The sequence below is a fragment of a genome, unplaced genomic scaffold (genome assembly GCF_019419815.1).
Source record: "Pyrus x bretschneideri cultivar Hongxiangsu unplaced genomic scaffold, Pyrus_bretschneideri_v1 Contig24, whole genome shotgun sequence".
In the NCBI taxonomy this organism is placed as follows: domain Eukaryota; kingdom Viridiplantae; phylum Streptophyta; class Magnoliopsida; order Rosales; family Rosaceae; genus Pyrus; species Pyrus x bretschneideri.
Genome location: NW_025999546.1, coordinates 5993815 through 6010895, shown reverse-complemented (window position 1 = coordinate 6010895; position 17081 = coordinate 5993815). Strand labels below are relative to the sequence as shown.

The following is a 17081-nucleotide window of genomic DNA, read 5'->3' as shown; positions in this document are numbered from 1 at the left end:
GGCAGTGGTTGAAATGCTTCACCATCACCATCTCGATCGATCTCTCTTTCGACTCTAAATTGATTTCTCCTTGTATTGGATGATCGACGTTCTAATTAAATTCTAACGGATTAATCAATAACTATAGATGAAGAAGAAGTTGGAGTAGTACGTACGAAGCTGGGTAGGTAGGTAGTTATGCTCACATCGTGCGGTCAACTAAAATATGACCATATAAAGTGGTCGGATAATACTTAGTACTGACTACTCAATACCCATTTTATTCACCAACTTGTGTGGACCAATTATTTTAAACCACTCGTAAACAAAGTTTTTTCCAATACTTTTGCAATCTTTGTAACCAAACAGAATTTCTCCCTTTAAATATGTAGACAAACATGGATCTTCTTCGCCACTGCATCTTCCTCCTCCACAACCTCAAGTCCGCAACCACGCTACCTCGTCAACTCTGCCATTGTCTGCATGATCCAAGTAATGGCTTTAGCAATCGCAGGATGAGACTACAGAACGATGACGTCCATCGCTGAATTTCGATAATCTGTCTATCAAGTATGCAGTAGTCAACTCACGGAATTTCCCTTGCGCTGCCTTCTTCATTCATTTATACATATCGCATTTTAACAATATTGATTTCGGTTAGAGTAATGTATAAATAAATATGTGAGATCTTGGATCTTGCAATAATGCTTGAAAGTTTCAGTATATATATACACCCACACTAATTAAATGCAAGATTGCATTTGACTTTTGCATCCTTTCCCACTCTTCTTCTTAATTCCTTGTATATATCCTTTGTGTAGCATGAAGTGGTTGAGAATGTATAGGAAGACAATGTCAACTTAACCGATTGGTTTTCCCAGTGCTTCAAGTTGCTAATTTTACTTAATGTTTTGCAACCTAGATACCACCGTGAAATTATGTGTTTATATAGGGTTACATTATATAACTACATATCTCTGTAATACCTTCATTTTCTCTAGAATCCTCATCTCTGGCCAATGAAATTATAGTTAATTAGGGTGAAATTAACCGTTGGACTCTAAAACTGTAAACATTAGTCATATAATATTGTATGGTGTTATCAGCATATATGTTAGCTCCTTAAGAGGTAGGCTCGTTGACTTAAATTTCAAGATAAATGATCCAAGATAATTTCAGTGAGGATGCTTAATAATTTTGTAGTTGTAGCCTATTTCATTCTTTTCTTTGCCAATTGGGGAGATATATTAGAAAGAACTCTTGAGATCGATGATCGGACGATCCGGTACGACTACTTTAACAAGGCTTGCTGTTGGAGAGGTAGGCTCATCGACTTCAATGTGTGTAAAGTCACCCTACAATTTCCTTCCAACCAGTTCAGAATTAACTAACTAGTTTCAATAAAAGAATTGATTTCACCAGTCTCACACACACACACACACACACATATTGTATTGTCCCCAGTAATATCTCTGATTATATAGTTAAGTCCAAGGATTGAAATATTGGCCGATACACTGATATATCGGCCGATATATTGATATTTTTGACTGTCGATATCGATACTGGGGGGGTAAGGTCATATCTTCCCCTATATCGACGATATATCCCCGATAAGTGCGATATCTCCGATATTTTGTCGATATTCTCGATATTTCCCGATACCTATAACAAAACCCAACAAAATTCAAAAGTTTTGAAGCAAATTGAAACCCAAAAGATTTTTTCGAGGTATGTGGGCAGTGATTAGATATGTGTGAAGGCTTTTGGCAATATCCAATTCAAAAGATTTTTTGGAGTATCCATTAATCATTACTATAAAGAATCTATGCACAATGAATTGAGGGGACATACGTGTCTTATCTGAAGAGAAAGAAATACACAAATCCAAATATTAAATTTCTGGTCAAATATATCTTTAATACCCGCAAGAAATGATGCACATGTGTCTGAGCTTCTTGTGGAACTCTTTATCATTTAATATTTGTTTTGTTTTTTGGTAGTTTCTTTTTCACTTTTTGAAGTCAGGCAATTGGCAATATGCAATGCACTGCCCATATACCTCCAAAAAAATCTGACTACCTTTATTTCCATCAAAGTCAGAGAATCATCTAAATGGAATCCATAAAATAAAGTCTACAAAGGTCATATACCATTGTCCCCCAACCCCCAAAACTTCCCATTGTTATAACGAGAGAAGCCCTCTTTAAATCAGAGGCTGTTTTACTTTTTTTGGGGCACCAAATCTTCACTTCTCTTCTTTCTCTGCGAGCTTTTCAATTTTTATTTAGTTTGTGAGCTTCTTTCCTTGTTTGCAAGTTCTCTTTGACTGCTGTTTCAGGTATGTGGCTCTCCCTCATGGTCTGTATTATTTTTGTGATAGATTTGATATTGTAAGTTAATTTAATATATTTAAGTGTGATAGATTAAAAATGGCAAGTAGTAGTAAACCGAGTGGAACTAGTGTGCCTGGTGGTCTTGATGTGGCATGGAAATATGCTTGTCCAATAGAAGGCAATAAGCATGGCACAATATGCACATTTTGTGAATCCACATTTCAAAGTGGTGGAATTACACAGTTAAAGTTTCATTTGGCCGGATTTGATCCACATAAGAGTGTAAAGAAGTGCAAAGAAGTACCACCAGATATTAAGAAGGAGGTAATTGCATGGATAAAGGATAAAGAGTCTAGCAAACAACATAAGAAATCTGTTGAAGAAAACATAAGATCTACAGCCAGAGGGGGATACATGGGCAATAAAAGTAGCAATCAAGTTGATGTTGATGATGATGAGGATGGATATGCATATCCTCCAGACATGCACCCTGCAAAGAAAGAAGATTACCTTGCTGCCATTAGAGCGTTGAATGAAGAAGAATGGTTTAGACAAGGAGGAGTTTACGGAATGGGAAGCAAACGATTTGCAAGGGGAGCAAGTGGTAGTAGTCAACCGCAATATCGTCGCACTTCGAGACCCACTCCGATCTCCTTCGGTACCAATGCCACATAAGAACACTAGAGCAAAACAGAGAACAATCAAAGGCATGATTAGAAACTCAGCAGAGGTACTTGGAAGATACTGTAGCAAATTCTTCATACTTGAGAATGTGACTCCTCAAAAAGCAGGTTCCCCTCATTTCAAGAACATGATTGATGCAGCCCAACAAGCAGGTTTTGCTTTATTCCTTATGACTTTCCTTTCTTGAACTTAAATATTCTAAACACACCAATTGCTAATATGAGTTCGATTATATTAGGCCAAGGCGTAGCCACACCATCTCTATATGAAATAAAGCATAAGTACTTAGATATGGAACACACAAACATGCAAGTCTATGTGGAAAAGGTAAGGGAAGATTGGGGCGTGTATGAATGCACCATCATGAGTGATGGATGGACTGGCCCGACGAGGTTGTCCATAATAAATTTCATGGTCTACTCAAACGGGAAAACAATTTTTTTGAAATCAATGGATGCTTCAAATAAAACCAAGGATGCAAAGTACATCGTCAAATTGTTAAAAGATGTCATAAAAGAGGTTGGGCCATCGAATGTTGTTCATATTGTCACTGACAATGGTTTAGCCTTTATTAAGGCTGGAGAGATAATGATGGAGCAGTATCCTATTTATTGGACTCCTTGTGTTGCACATTGCATTGATCTAATATTTGAAGATATTGGGAAGCAAGAGTCGGTGGCTAATGTCATAAATAAAGCTAGGAAATTAACCAACTACATTTACAATCATGGTTGACTATTGGGTCAGATGAGGATCTTCTGTCAAGGAGATTTGGTCCGACCCGGTGCAACTCGGTTTGCGACAAACTACATCACCATTAATAGCATCTTAAATAAGAAAGCTGGGCTGAGGCAACTTTTTACAAGTGAGGAATGGTATAATAGTCGATTCAGTGAATCAGAAGAAGGGAAGAGAATTGAAAGTCGAGTCCTTGATCATAGATTCTAGGATGCCATGGAAGAAGTGCAATCCATCTATGAGCCTTTGTATAGCATTCTGCGAATTGTTGACACAGAGGTAGTTTCTACAATGCCTATCTTATATGATATGTTTCACATAATGAAAGAGAAGATTTTGAAGTTGAAGGGAAAAAAATGGATTCTCAAAATCATCAATCACAGATGGGATGTCACATTATCTCATCCATTACATCAAGCTGGTATGTTTTAATCTCTTAGTAAAAACATGCATCAATTTTTAAATTTATACAACGGACATTAACTAATTTTCATATTTGTAGCCCACTACTTGAACCCTAGATATCAATATGAAACAGGGGTTGGCCACAATAAAGAGTTACTTTCAGGACTCCAACGCGTATTTGAAAGGTTGAATCCAACTGGGGATATAGGTTTGCAAGCATTTGGGGCCGAGGTAAGTGAACACAAAACAATGTCTACCTCATTAAGTTTAGTTTTATGCATACTGAACACAAAACATTGTGAATCCAGGTGATAAATTTTAGAGACTATAGAAAGACATTTCGCACTGAGATGGCCGTCAAATCAAGAAAATCGATCCCCCCAGCAGAATGGTGGAATCTTCATGGTGATTCTGCCTCGAACTTGCAAAAAATTGCTATGCATATATTGTCACAGACAGTATCATCATCGACATGTGAGTGAAATTGGAGTACATTTGCTCTTATTCACACGAAACAAAGGAACCATCTCGCATATACTAGGCTGGAAAAGATTGTCTTTTGCTATTATAATATGAAACTCAAGCTACGTGATGAAAAGGACGAAATGAACAAGGTTGCAGAAAATGACTATATAGACCTTCTTGACATTGCAGGACAACCATCTGATGATGATAATAATCCAATTCAACAATGGATTATGACAACTCACTTGGATGATGAACAAGGCAACCCTGATGCCGTTATAGCACAACATGCTGCCCAAGAAGGAGTTGATGTTAATAGAGTCATATCCGAAGATGTTAGGAGTGGAGATACTTCATCATTTGAAAGGGATATGCTTGGCACTCGGCAAGGTCAAAGACATCCCTTGAAAGACGATGCCAGTACTAGTAGAAAGGAAAGTTCATCCAATTCGTCAGATAATGATGGAGGAAGTAATGATGGATCAGGAGGTAATGAAGAAGGAAGACAATATAGCCCATTTACTATCGAGGCTGATTTTACTCATGCCACCCATGATGAGGATCGTGGATGCAGAGAACCTGGACCAGGCATTGGCGCAATTAGGAAGCAATACTCAAGGAAAAGAAGCCAACCCATCAATTTATCTGAAGATGACATGGTGATCAGTTTTGGATCTATGAGCATAGGAACTAGACCTAGTACTAACTCAAATGAATCTTATGATGGCTATGGGTATGTCATGTCTGATTATAGTGGAACTAGTTATGGAGCTCAAGATGATGAAACAGACTATGGACCTACTAGTTGGGTTAATCCTAACTATCCCATGTATGGAAGGACAGTAGAAAGCTCAAGAAAGACATATGTGCACCATGTTCAAACATGGCTTACAAACTGCTCGGGTTACATGACTTGGTATGACTATTGTATGAATCTAGATGGTTGTTCCTCATTGTTTGAACCTCATAGGAGCTCTTCATTTATGTAGTTGGACACTTATCTAAATTGTAATCTAATGTTTTAACAAACTATGGTTTATGCATGGTTTATTCATTCTAATAAACATTTTAATAGAAAACTTTTTGTTAACGTGCATTACATACCACTTATATTTCATCATATATATATATATATATATATATATCTTATTATTAATAAATTTTGAGTTTTATTTGTTCAATACATTCATTGATAATGTACATAACATCTATGAAAGTTTTAGACCAAAATTATGTGTTTCAATGCCTATATCTGCCATTTTTGTTGATTTTTTTCCGATACCTAAAACGATAATGATATATCCCCTGAAATATCAGTAAATTGGAGGCCCGATATTATCTGCACGGCTGATATTTTAATCCTTGGTTAAGTCCACTAGGCTTAATTCGATCGATATACATTGCACACAAAGGATGAAGGGGACGAAATTATCATAATTAAGAGCACCTATTGATTTAATTATCCAGTTGAGAGACAAGAAAGTTAGTTAGAGATCATCTGAAACATGAGTTCCTCCCTCTGTGCGTGTGTGAGAGAGTGAGGGAACGAGAGATCTGATCATGCAGGTAGTTGGTCAACCTCAACCTCGGGCCTTGCTTCAAACATTTTAGCCACCCACATCCCTTGATCCTTTCTAATCTTTATCACCCACAGACCCAACAAAAAATCTTAAACGGGCAGCGACTAGCGGCCACATGCGCAGCCTGCAAACTAGATGCCTCTGGCGGATGGATATACAGTTGCACACCATGCATTTGCTTCCTTCCCGTCTCATGTTCACAAATGCCTTTAGCAAAATCACGCATCCGTTTGATGAAAAAGAACGTATCCTACGAACTTTGTTCCCAACCCCATTATATTCTGATGGGGTCTTCAATTGCCGTACATGCATGAAGCACGTACATGGATTTTCCTAGCACTGCGGAGATTGCAAGACCGATCTCCAAACAACTTGTGCTTCAAAGCCATTGGTTCATACTCACCACTCCCACCCTCACCAACTCCTTCTCTCCTTCTCACTTCCTCCGGGGCCTACCAGCAGCGAGACCTTCATGTGTCATTAATGCAACCAAGTTGGGTGGGTACAAAGAGTGGCTCTACTTATGCCATCCTTGTGGTTTTGCGGCTCATTTGTGCAAAATTCTTAAAGTAACTTTCTTTATCATTGCACATGTTTTTTTATTATTAACGACATTTTTTAAATTATTAAGGCCATTTTCTTTTAATTTAAAACCCTCTTGAAGTGTGGTTCTTTTTTTAATTCTTTGTCCTTATAACATAAAGAACATCCTTAATAATAAGTAAAGTTGTTTAAGTGTTATTCTATAAAAAAAAATAAAAAAAAAATTAATTGTTTAAAATTAATGTATGAGAAAATATCAAGATTCAAGAATAGCAGCCTGCAGCCTATATTGGGCTCCAAGTCAGGGTTTGAGGCAGGGCAATTGACGGGCCTAAGCGAGTCTGGGCCGTCTCCCAGCAGACCCGGAGGGAAACCTAACGGCACACAGGCAACAGCACGTTATGGTCATGAACTGGCTTGGCTCCAAGGCGGTATATTCCCAGTCGCTTATCTGCCATTGGCGCCTCTGTCTCTCTCTCTCTCTCATGCACAAAACACAGAGGAAAGAAGAAATAAATGAAGCAGCTGGCTCCTGGGTCCTTGGCCGATCCTATACCTATACATATACATACAGGTATAGCTTTATTCAATTATTTCTTCTTTCCTTTTTAATTTGTTCCTGTAGTTGTTCTCTCTGTTTAACGACGATATATCATATATAATGTTTAAAGGTACATAAATCTGATCATCTGCCAATTGGAAATCTTTCCTTGTTGATATTTCTTGATTCGTTGTTTGCCTGGACTTACGCAGGGCTTGTAATTTTCCTGAATCAAAGCATAATTAATTAGAAAATGGTGATGTACGTTTGAGTTTTCAATTTTCAAGGAATTTTTTTTTTACCAGGGTTATGTAATGTATGAGATAAAATGTTCAGTTTAATTTGTTTTGGTTGTATTGAAGTGATGAAGCATACCCCTTTAAATCCAATGACATTGTTTTTGCATGTTTGACAGGAAAGTAACCTTGTTTGTTGCTTATTTTCTGGTAGTGGGTGACTCAAATTGTTCTGGATTCAACTGGGTTCTTGTTCCGAAAGGAATAAGGTTGGTGGAAATATATGGAGATGGGGAGTAATATAAGGGAAGAAATCATGATTTTGGATTTAAACCAAGAGCCTTTAGACCAACTGCCTGATTCGGTGATCGGATTAGATAACATACTCGATGAGCTTGAAACTGCCCATGGACGCATTGAAGAACGTATCAGACAACTAGAAGCAGTCACTTCCAGGGCTAGGCAGCGTCAGAGGTGGCGACAAGCTCAAATTTCCCCTCAAATTGTGAATATCACTGCTGGTGTTGTTGCTTCTGATACACAAAACGAACACAGTCAGAATGAGGACGATGCTCCAGCTGCCCGAGAAACAGTGGAATCTGGCAAAACCAACAGAGGTGATAACATGCATTTGATAGCCAAGGCACTGGGGATGGATACAAATGTGAAAAAGGCAGAGCCTCATACTGGGAGCTTTTTTGATTGTAATATATGCTTGGATATGGCAAGAGATCCTATGTTGACATGTTGCGGTCATTTGTTTTGTTGGCCATGCTTCTATCAGTTGTCGTATGTGGATTCAAATGCAAAGGAATGCCCCGTGTGTAAAGGAGAAGTAACTGATTCAAGTCTGATTCCAATTTACGGGAATGGGGATGGTAAATGTTTTCACAAGTCAAACGAGTCTGTTTCAAAGGCCCCTCCTAGGCCCCCTGCACACAGGATTGAGGGTTTGAGGCAGCAGCTTATTAGGCGGGGCCCATCTTCTGCATTGATTGAAGAAAGGATTCAGCAACTTAGCAACATAGTTGGTTCAATGGGGGAGAGAAGACGGTCACGGGATAGTTTCCGTGCACAAGTCATGGCTGAAAGAACTAGTTTCGTGCCCAGCCAGGACCAGACATCACAGGCATCACCTGCCACTGAGACAAGAAACCAACACCAGCATGATTCCCTTCAAGTTTCAAGATTATTACTACAAGGGGCCGCTTCAGTATCTTCCCTTTCGTCAGCGTTGAATACTGCATTGGATTCAGCAGAAAGATTAGTCGAGGACCTCGAGGAATATAGTAATGGTCACCATGTTAGAAGAAACCGTCATCAGTCTTTACATATTGATAATGGAGATACATCTTCGAGCATCGCTGCAGCTATACAACCAGAAACGCAGACTTCTGATACTGCTGCTGAAATCAACTCTGATGCGCTCCCCTCTGCTTCCTTTATAAGAACTGATACCATTATTGTGGATCAGCCAACAGGTTCAGAAACAACTTTTGCATTGCTTCCCTCATCTTCTAGGAGAACTAATTCAAGAGGTTCTGATTCAAACAACGGATATACATCTGAACCTAGAAGGAGAAGGTTGAGATAAACAAAAAGCTGTTTCCTGGAGATATAGATCAATATAATTCAAGTTTCCTCATCATTATCCTGCAAACATTTTTGTTTGCAGAAGGTTTCCGAATTTAGTTCATATGGCTGTGTTTGGCAACCATGTATGAAGTTCTGACTGCTGTTAAAAGCATTTTGAATTCATTCAGTAAAAAGGTACTGCAATTTGATGTATGGCATCTGGGCTATCTATAAGAGCACCTTTTTGTCCTCTTTCCAAGAATTGAACTTTCCATGGAAGAATCTTTCGGTGTTGTTCTCTTTCAAGGATATATTGAGGATAGTTACTGGTGTTATGCCATGGCACAGGGTCCTTTTTGTATGCCAAAGAGCAGTCTATATTTGCAAGTCTTATAGGTGCTAATTCTTGATTCTGTATGCTTGTACATGCTTTATATCTTGGTAAATATATATGTACTACTACTAGCTTTTGAAACTGTCAGCTGCTAGTTCTTTAAACTGATACTTTCTTGGATTTTATTATGACAAGTCCAAAACTAATGGTCGGTTGTGGCATTATTTTGCTGACCAACTCTACTTTCGTTGAGTTTACTTGATCCTTCGATTAATTCTGCATTAAGTTATCAGGCACCATTATTCATATTGTATATTTTGGTTGGATGATAAGTGTTAAGATAAGGTCATATGAGTTCATACCATTTGCCACCCAATCCTCTAAGTTTGGAAGTAGAAATAAAGATAATACGATGGCATTTTTCAATGCTAAACATTGACTTCTTGAAATACCTTGGACATGCAAGTGGTAAGAAGAAGATTAGGATTGCCAATTTTTTCAAAATTTGTGAGGGATGTTGACATTTAGCTCTAAAGAGAAAGATTTCAGTTAGGGCTATACTTTGTAATAAGAACCTATTTCTAATGTCTTTTAAGATGGCAGAAATGTGACAAGGTAGCAAATCTTATCACTCAAAATGGAAAGAAAAAAAAAATTGGAAACAGCTGGTTGTCAGTCGCGTTCTTTTTGGTCTTCATAGGTTTTTAAGTTGAAAGTCTGTACATCAGTAGGCGTCTAATTTTTACCATTGTAGGTTTAATTTTCAAAATACATATGAAAACTACTCGGTCAATGTTTGGTGCATGAGCTTGGGCTGCCAAACTCTGAAAGTTCGATCACTTTTTTGTTAAGTATCCTATGGAAGAAAAGGTCAGTTTCCCATATTTAGATTCAAATGCTAATAGATCCTGAGTGGTTTTTAATCTTTGATGCGCTGTTATCTGGTTTGTAGATTTCTCACTCCGTTATTTTATGACCTTATCCTTGTTGATGCTGGAGTTAATTACTTTTGTTCGTTCCATATTTAGGGCATATATTGTCTATTTTGTTGTCTGACTCACCAGCTTCAGTTATGCATATTGGTGATATATAAGACGCCATAAATTACATTTATAGAACATCAAGTTTCTGTCTTTGTGCATGCCTGATACAGTGCATGAGTATTACATCGAGCAAATTGTTTTTTTCTGTGAACATGGTCAAGTATTTGTCCTTGGGTATGCTAGTGATCACCTCAACAAGTATCAGACATTCACCGCTAAAAACAGTCTATTTTTCTTGTTACCAAGGAAAAGTCATTACCGTATTCTAGAATGAGAAATAAATGTTTCTGGTTAGAAAATGATATCCTTCCACTTCCTTTCTCTAGTAGCAGTTCTTTCATAGATCACTGAAAGTAGTTATACAATGAAGAAGTTACTCATTGGAAGCATCAATATGATTATGTTAGGTTGAAAATGAAGAGGACCTAAGAGTGAGTCCCTATCAATAAATAATGTGAGATTTTATGAAGGTGCACCTTCTTTCATTGAATTTTTCTAGCTTTTTGCTTATCTCTTGGTCGTTCAGTGCTTCTTGTGGCATACTTCAGAGCCGTGTTGGTTTAGATGTTTGCCTCAATCGTGGCCATTGACTCGACCATAGTAAATCACCTCAGTTATATAGCTGAGTTATTGCCAGAAGGTTGTTTTGGGTTTCAGTTCAAAATTCAGATTGATTGACATTGTTTGAAGGGACGTGGAAATGGAAGACAAGAAGCAACCAGATTTTAAAGAGGTAGTCTTCATATTTAAGATAGTATCAGGTATCAGGTATGTTTCTCATTGACCAATGATATGGTAATTTGGAATCCGTTTTGGTTTTCGGATTCTCAGTTTAGTATATCTCAAGTTTCGTTTTGTTCTGATGTGTTTGATATCATTTAAATTGCAGCTAGCTATAATCGTAAGGGTTAAATTTGCCACTGAAGATTTGTAGGTTTCTGGAGTGGAATGATTTTATTCATTTATCGAAGACTAGTGAAAGATTGAAAATTTATAAAACAGTAAAATGTTTCTACTGACAGAAATCTGCCACGGTCAGGTGCTTAGTTTTAACATGCAAAGTACGTCAGTGTTTAAAACCATGGTTAATTTTTCTTTGGTAAATAGATTTTTTATTTTTTATTTTTGTAAACTTTATCTCTCTCTGAAGTCTCAACCCTGTCCCATGGATTCTTAAATGATATAGAATTGAACCCCTAACGGTTAGTATAATATAAGTATGCTCCATTAGACTCATCTGCTTACTAGCTTGCTCTGTTACTCAAAGAATTGATTATTGCATAATGCCGAAAAAGCTTTGAATGTTTCTGTTTCAGGGAGAGTGATTGCTGCTGTTGAAATTGAAAGCGCGAGTTGCAGCTGACTGAGATTAAGGTGCGATTGCATTGCATGTGATTTGTGGGGCTGTATTAGATTTTGCAAGTTGAATCAAGTTTATTCCTCTCAAAAGAGAAGCATACAAGGTTGGTAGACAAATGCATAAAAGGCACATATATAAGCTTAAATCTATCTGAGCCTAAACATATGTAGCAGATTTGTTTGGGTATTGGTTGAGGGAGGTGGCTTTCGACACACGTTCAACGCTTTCTCCTCCAGTTTTGGTACGTGATTATTATCTATATAACTTTCTCAAGCATTCGCTGCCTTAATTAATCTTATTTACCTTTGGAAAGCAAATTTAGGGGATTCTTTTTTGCTTTTGATTGGGATTTTGTAGTTGAATAAGGGACATATTCTGCACTCTCTTCGTGTTATGTCTGGTTGATTGATGCTCAGCCTTATCTCCTGCCTAGTTTAACTCATTTAAAGGATTAACAAACTAATATAATATGTACGTGAATGCATGCATGCATGATGCACCACACTAAGAAGTAGGAATCATATCTATTTTTCTTAATATTTATCCTCTCTCTTGCTTATGAACTAATAATCTTCGGTTACATTACTCGTGCTCAGTAAATAATGCTAAATTAATCCAGTTTGTTGACTGTAAAGGGGCGTCAATGAGTACTTAAATGTTATTGGACAGTCATCCACGCGCGTCTTTGAGTGTACACTGTTAAATAAATAGGAAATTTATGGAATCCGCAGTTATTAACCGATGACACTTACCCATCATCAGGCAGCATCAAAGGCATAAAACAATTGTCTTAGTGTGCCTGGCAATTCGGAAATTTTGGGGGCCTAGTGGGTAGTTGTAGGTCGTTCGGTCGGTCGGATTATGATGCATGCAATGATTCCGATGATTCCGATGGGGCTGACTGCCAGACAATATGACGAGGATTTTTTCACAAACCTTATCAATTGCCTCTGCTTTGCCCAAATGTCACCGTCCCCCGCCCCCACTCCCCTTGGGCTCCAATCCTTTTCCATTAATCATTCTTCCATCCTCTTCTTTTTCTTCTTCTTTAAGTATAAATCATGCATAAAAGTCCATAAATATGGAATCATTTTAGAGATATCTAAACCGACCAAATAAAACTATATTATTTATGTAATAGCAACACTCCAAGTTCTATCAATTCAATCTTGACAAGTGCCCCAAGTTCTGCAAAGCATTTCGACCTATGGATGTTATCTGGCTCCTTGATTGCAAATAATTGTATTAACATCTCACTAAACAATAAGTGTATGTTTGTTGCACTGAACTATTTCGTACTAAACTAACTTTAGGGATTAAGTTGGATTGGTTTGGCAGATAACAATAGCAAAACGTTTGGTGCAGTACCAAACTAAACGACAGGCTAAGCCATCTTTCTCCAAATGATCTCGGCAAATCACAACCCAGAGATCTCAAGAAATTCTCAATAAAAAACCAAAATGCCCAACAAACCACAACCCAAGATCACAAGAAATTCTATAATTTTTTTGTCAACCAAAAAATAAGAGAAATACAAAAGAAGGTATGAGAACTGGTTGATGATTAGCAATCCTCTACTTTCTGGGAGCTGGTCTCGTTAAGATCGGATAACTAAGAATTTAGTCAAGGCGAGTCCCTTGTAATTTCATTAAAATTAGTTGCTACGAATAATAATACGAGACTATACTATCATTAGTCCAGTCCATTGAATTCTAGTGGTATGGGAAGCAAACGACTCTAGAAAAGAAGGAAATAAAAAAAATAAAAAAAAAGGTCACCAATGTCAAGGTTTGGTAATTTGACACCTGCTAGAGGTCTTGGGTTCAAAATCTGTTGCTGGTGTGGAAGTCAGACTTGTAGCCAGAAAGAGGTTGAAATGTTTCTGTGAGTCTTCTCGACCCTCGAAAGAGGTAGATAACCACGACTTGCTACCAATTGACTTTTTCTTCTTCTTTTTTGGAGTCTGGTAATTTGTCAGGAAAACAAAATGTCGTCATGCATATAAGACACCTTCAATATGAACACGCTGGGAGATAATTGAGTTTCACTTTTTCTATTCTTTCGTTATTTTTCTTCCTTTTTCATCTATCGGGTACTTGTCATTGTTTCCAATAGACTTGCACGTTTCTTTGAGAACATCCGATAATACTGTAACGATGCCCTAGACGAGGCAGCAAATAAAAGTTTGAATTACAATAGTAAAGAAAAATGAAAGAGTCAAAATGTAATAGGTGGTGCTGTTTACATGCGTACCCTTATTTTTACTTTTTACGTACTTTTGGTTATTTTATGTCATTTAATTAATATTTTTTTTTAAATTCATTTTATTAGACAATAAAAAATTAAAAAGAACGTGAAGAATAAGAATAGTGCCCGGATGGCTTTACCCCAAACTAAAAAAACAGGAGAGTGAGGAGTTGAATGAGTGGATGAGAAGTTGATGAGATGTGATGATGGAGGCTGAGTGACTATCATGAGTCATGCATGCACGCCTTGTGAAAGTTGATTATGACCTTTGTTGGGTTTGACTGCCTTTCTCCATCTCAACTCTGAAAGTCGATCTCCAAGTCTCAACCCCACATATCATCATCATCATCATATTTAAATTCAATTGGGTTCGGATGGCCATCCTTTCATTATTTTCTCTCTCTCCTGATTAACTTAAAAACATTTCTGTTGTAATAATGTTGGAACCAAATTAATCAATGTTATTATTACAACGAAGTTATTACTTTATAAAGGTGTAAGTTATAAAAATTATTTTTCAACTTAGTTATTCTTAATAAAATTGTGCAGATATAAAGGCATCAGGAAAATAGACATAGCCTTAAGTAGCTATTAGTGGTTAGCAAGATACATAAAGAGTTATGTTCTTATTGATAATTATTATTATGTGGAGGCAAATTTTTTAGGACGAAATCTAAAAAATTATAATTTATAACAATATAGAAGTTACTACTATTTATAACTGGCTCGAGTTTAGGCCAAAAAATTTTCTTGACAAGATAAAAGTTGATGTAGATCATACGCCTAATAGACTAAAGATCAAGTCCAAAGGCGCAAATCGGGTGGTAAGAACAAAGCTTTGCAAATTTGGGCTTTGGTGTACGACTAGGGTTCATAATCTATTGTTTCGAAACTGCGATACACATCAAACTCACCGCTTGGTTCTAACAGAGGATTTTTCGGCCAAATTTCATTGTTTACAAAGTTTTATTAGGGTTTTAAGTTTCAATGACGTTTTCTTTATTTATTTATTTATTTTTAGTTTTTTAATCATATGGAAATCGTAGAGTTTTTGGCTTTAAAGATTATAAATTAGACGTTTAGGCATTGCAAGTAGTGGATTGTCATGGTTGTTAGGGTCTTCCTCATCAACCCAGTACGTTTCGGATTCCATCCTGTGGATGCAAATTTCCACCTTCTTCTTCTTGGAGGAAAATGTACCTGCAAAACAATTAACACCTAAGATCAAGGCCAAGAGCCTCACACACCTACGATGAATTGGGGGGGGGGGGCTTTGGCCGAAGAATCTCTGATGCCAAAGTTAGAATTTGAGAAAAAGTGTTTAGATAATTTTTGGGAGAGAATTGGACTTAGGTTTTTGGAGAAAATGAAAGGCTATATATAGGGGTGTGGCCGGTCCTATTTGGAGAAATAGGCACGGGCCACTTATGTTGGTATTTTGAATAGATATTATGTCAAATAATATCTTGCAATTAAGGGTAATTAATTAATTAATTGGGTAATTAATCCCAATTTGAAAAGAATAAATGAGAGTTACCTTGTGGGTGAGGATTTGATGAGGAGTGATGAGAAGGTTTTGAATAAATACCATTTTGATCACCTTTGATCTTGATTGAGCGGTTATTGTCCGTTACATGCGCATGGGAATCCCGGTGTGCCTTAAGGGTAATTTTGTCCTTTTGACCGAAAAGTATACGTGTCGTCTCCATAATTTTCTTGATTATTTTTGGCTCCACACACCCCTCCCCTCCCTTAATGTAGATTAGTGTAAAATATCGCTTGTAATTAAAAAAGATGGATGTTTAGACCTTATGTTTGTTATCTTATCAATTATCAATCAATAAAGTTTGATGTTTTATCATACAATGATGGATTCCATACCTGAAGACAAGGTTGCCTAGTTCACTGTGAAGATCAAGATCTTCTGCACCAAGTTCGGCCACTTCGACTATAAACGTGAGAATATAGGTGCGCTCAATCGATACCAGGTTGTAAGGGCACATGTGCTCCAAGGTGATGAGAGTTTTAATGGTGAACGTGGTTTGGCTATCTGAATACCGAACTGCAAAATGCACTTGAGAGTAACGAATCGTAGAACACTTCACTTTGCTGGGAAGTTAATGAAGTGATGTCTTTAGGCAAATGAACTCAGAATTCTTTGCCTGTTGAAACTTGGATATGTAATCAACCACCTTAGAAATAGTCTAACTGAATGTGCTTCTATGCTGCATGCTTCTACGGCGCCAGAGTTGTTTACTTGTCTAAACTAAAGGTGTTGCCGGTTGTCAACACATTGCTGTTTACTTATCCAAACTAAAAGTGTGTTGACGTGGGGAGGTGGGTAAGGGTAGCTAGTATTTTTCTTAAAGGTGTGAGAAGGGTTTCACATAGAGCGAGGGTTTCGCAGAGCGTTTTGAGTTGTTTGTTGAGTTGAAGGGGTTCTCTACATTACAAAACCTCTTGTATTTATAGGGATAAATTTCGTGATGGCCAAGTCTACCGAATAGTATAATTATGATATTGTTCAGCATATTCTTTAAATATACTCGGAATTATTCTCAGTCGAAACTCGATTGTCGCAAGATCTCGCCGCCTTCGACTAGGACTCTAAACTTAGATTGATTATGTACTTGATTCAACATTTGTCCGAAAATCAATTCATGATTCTTAATATTCCTCTTATCCAATAGCTTAGAGTACATGGTGCAAAGTCAGATCCAAACAATTGTACAATATTTTAAAGAAGAACATATTGTATAATTCAATTTGATAGTTACTAAAAGTAAAGTTATGAAGACAAAAGGAAAAAGGATTATATTACATGATATTTTAAAGTTGCATTAGTATTTGATAATTTTGGGAAATTTTTCTAGCTTCTTAAACTGGTTGGTTTTTTTAATTGTTGCATGTTTGCTTAGAGCTTTATGTTTCACCCTAGCCAATTTGAATAAGCCCAAATTGAGTTGTGTCCTCAATATAATTTTGTTACAAGAAAATGGAAGAGTAATAATAAAT

At 37.1% G+C, this 17081-nt stretch overlaps 1 protein-coding gene and 1 long non-coding RNA gene across 2 annotated transcripts; both read left to right on the top strand.

Annotated features, from left to right (window-relative positions):
* The first annotated feature begins 7796 nt into the window (after positions 1-7796).
* On the top strand, positions 7797-8775 carry LOC103945819 (E3 ubiquitin-protein ligase COP1). The gene is made up of 2 exons (XM_048586147.1): positions 7797-8720; positions 8764-8775. The coding sequence occupies exons 1-2, from the start codon at positions 7797-7799 to the stop codon at positions 8773-8775; spliced, it is 936 nt and encodes a 311-aa protein (XP_048442104.1).
* A 71-nt stretch (positions 8776-8846) lies between these two features.
* LOC125478291 lies at positions 8847-12240 on the top strand. Its single transcript, XR_007259131.1, has 2 exons — positions 8847-11192; positions 11776-12240. It is a non-coding gene; the product is annotated as an uncharacterized LOC125478291 (long non-coding RNA).
* The last annotated feature ends 4841 nt before the right edge of the window (positions 12241-17081 follow it).

Bases quoted from the DNA above. Each gene is read 5' to 3' on its own strand.
- LOC103945819 (XM_048586147.1), top strand. From the start codon at position 7,797: ATGGGGAGTAATATAAGGGAAGAAATCATGATTTTGGATTTAAACCAA.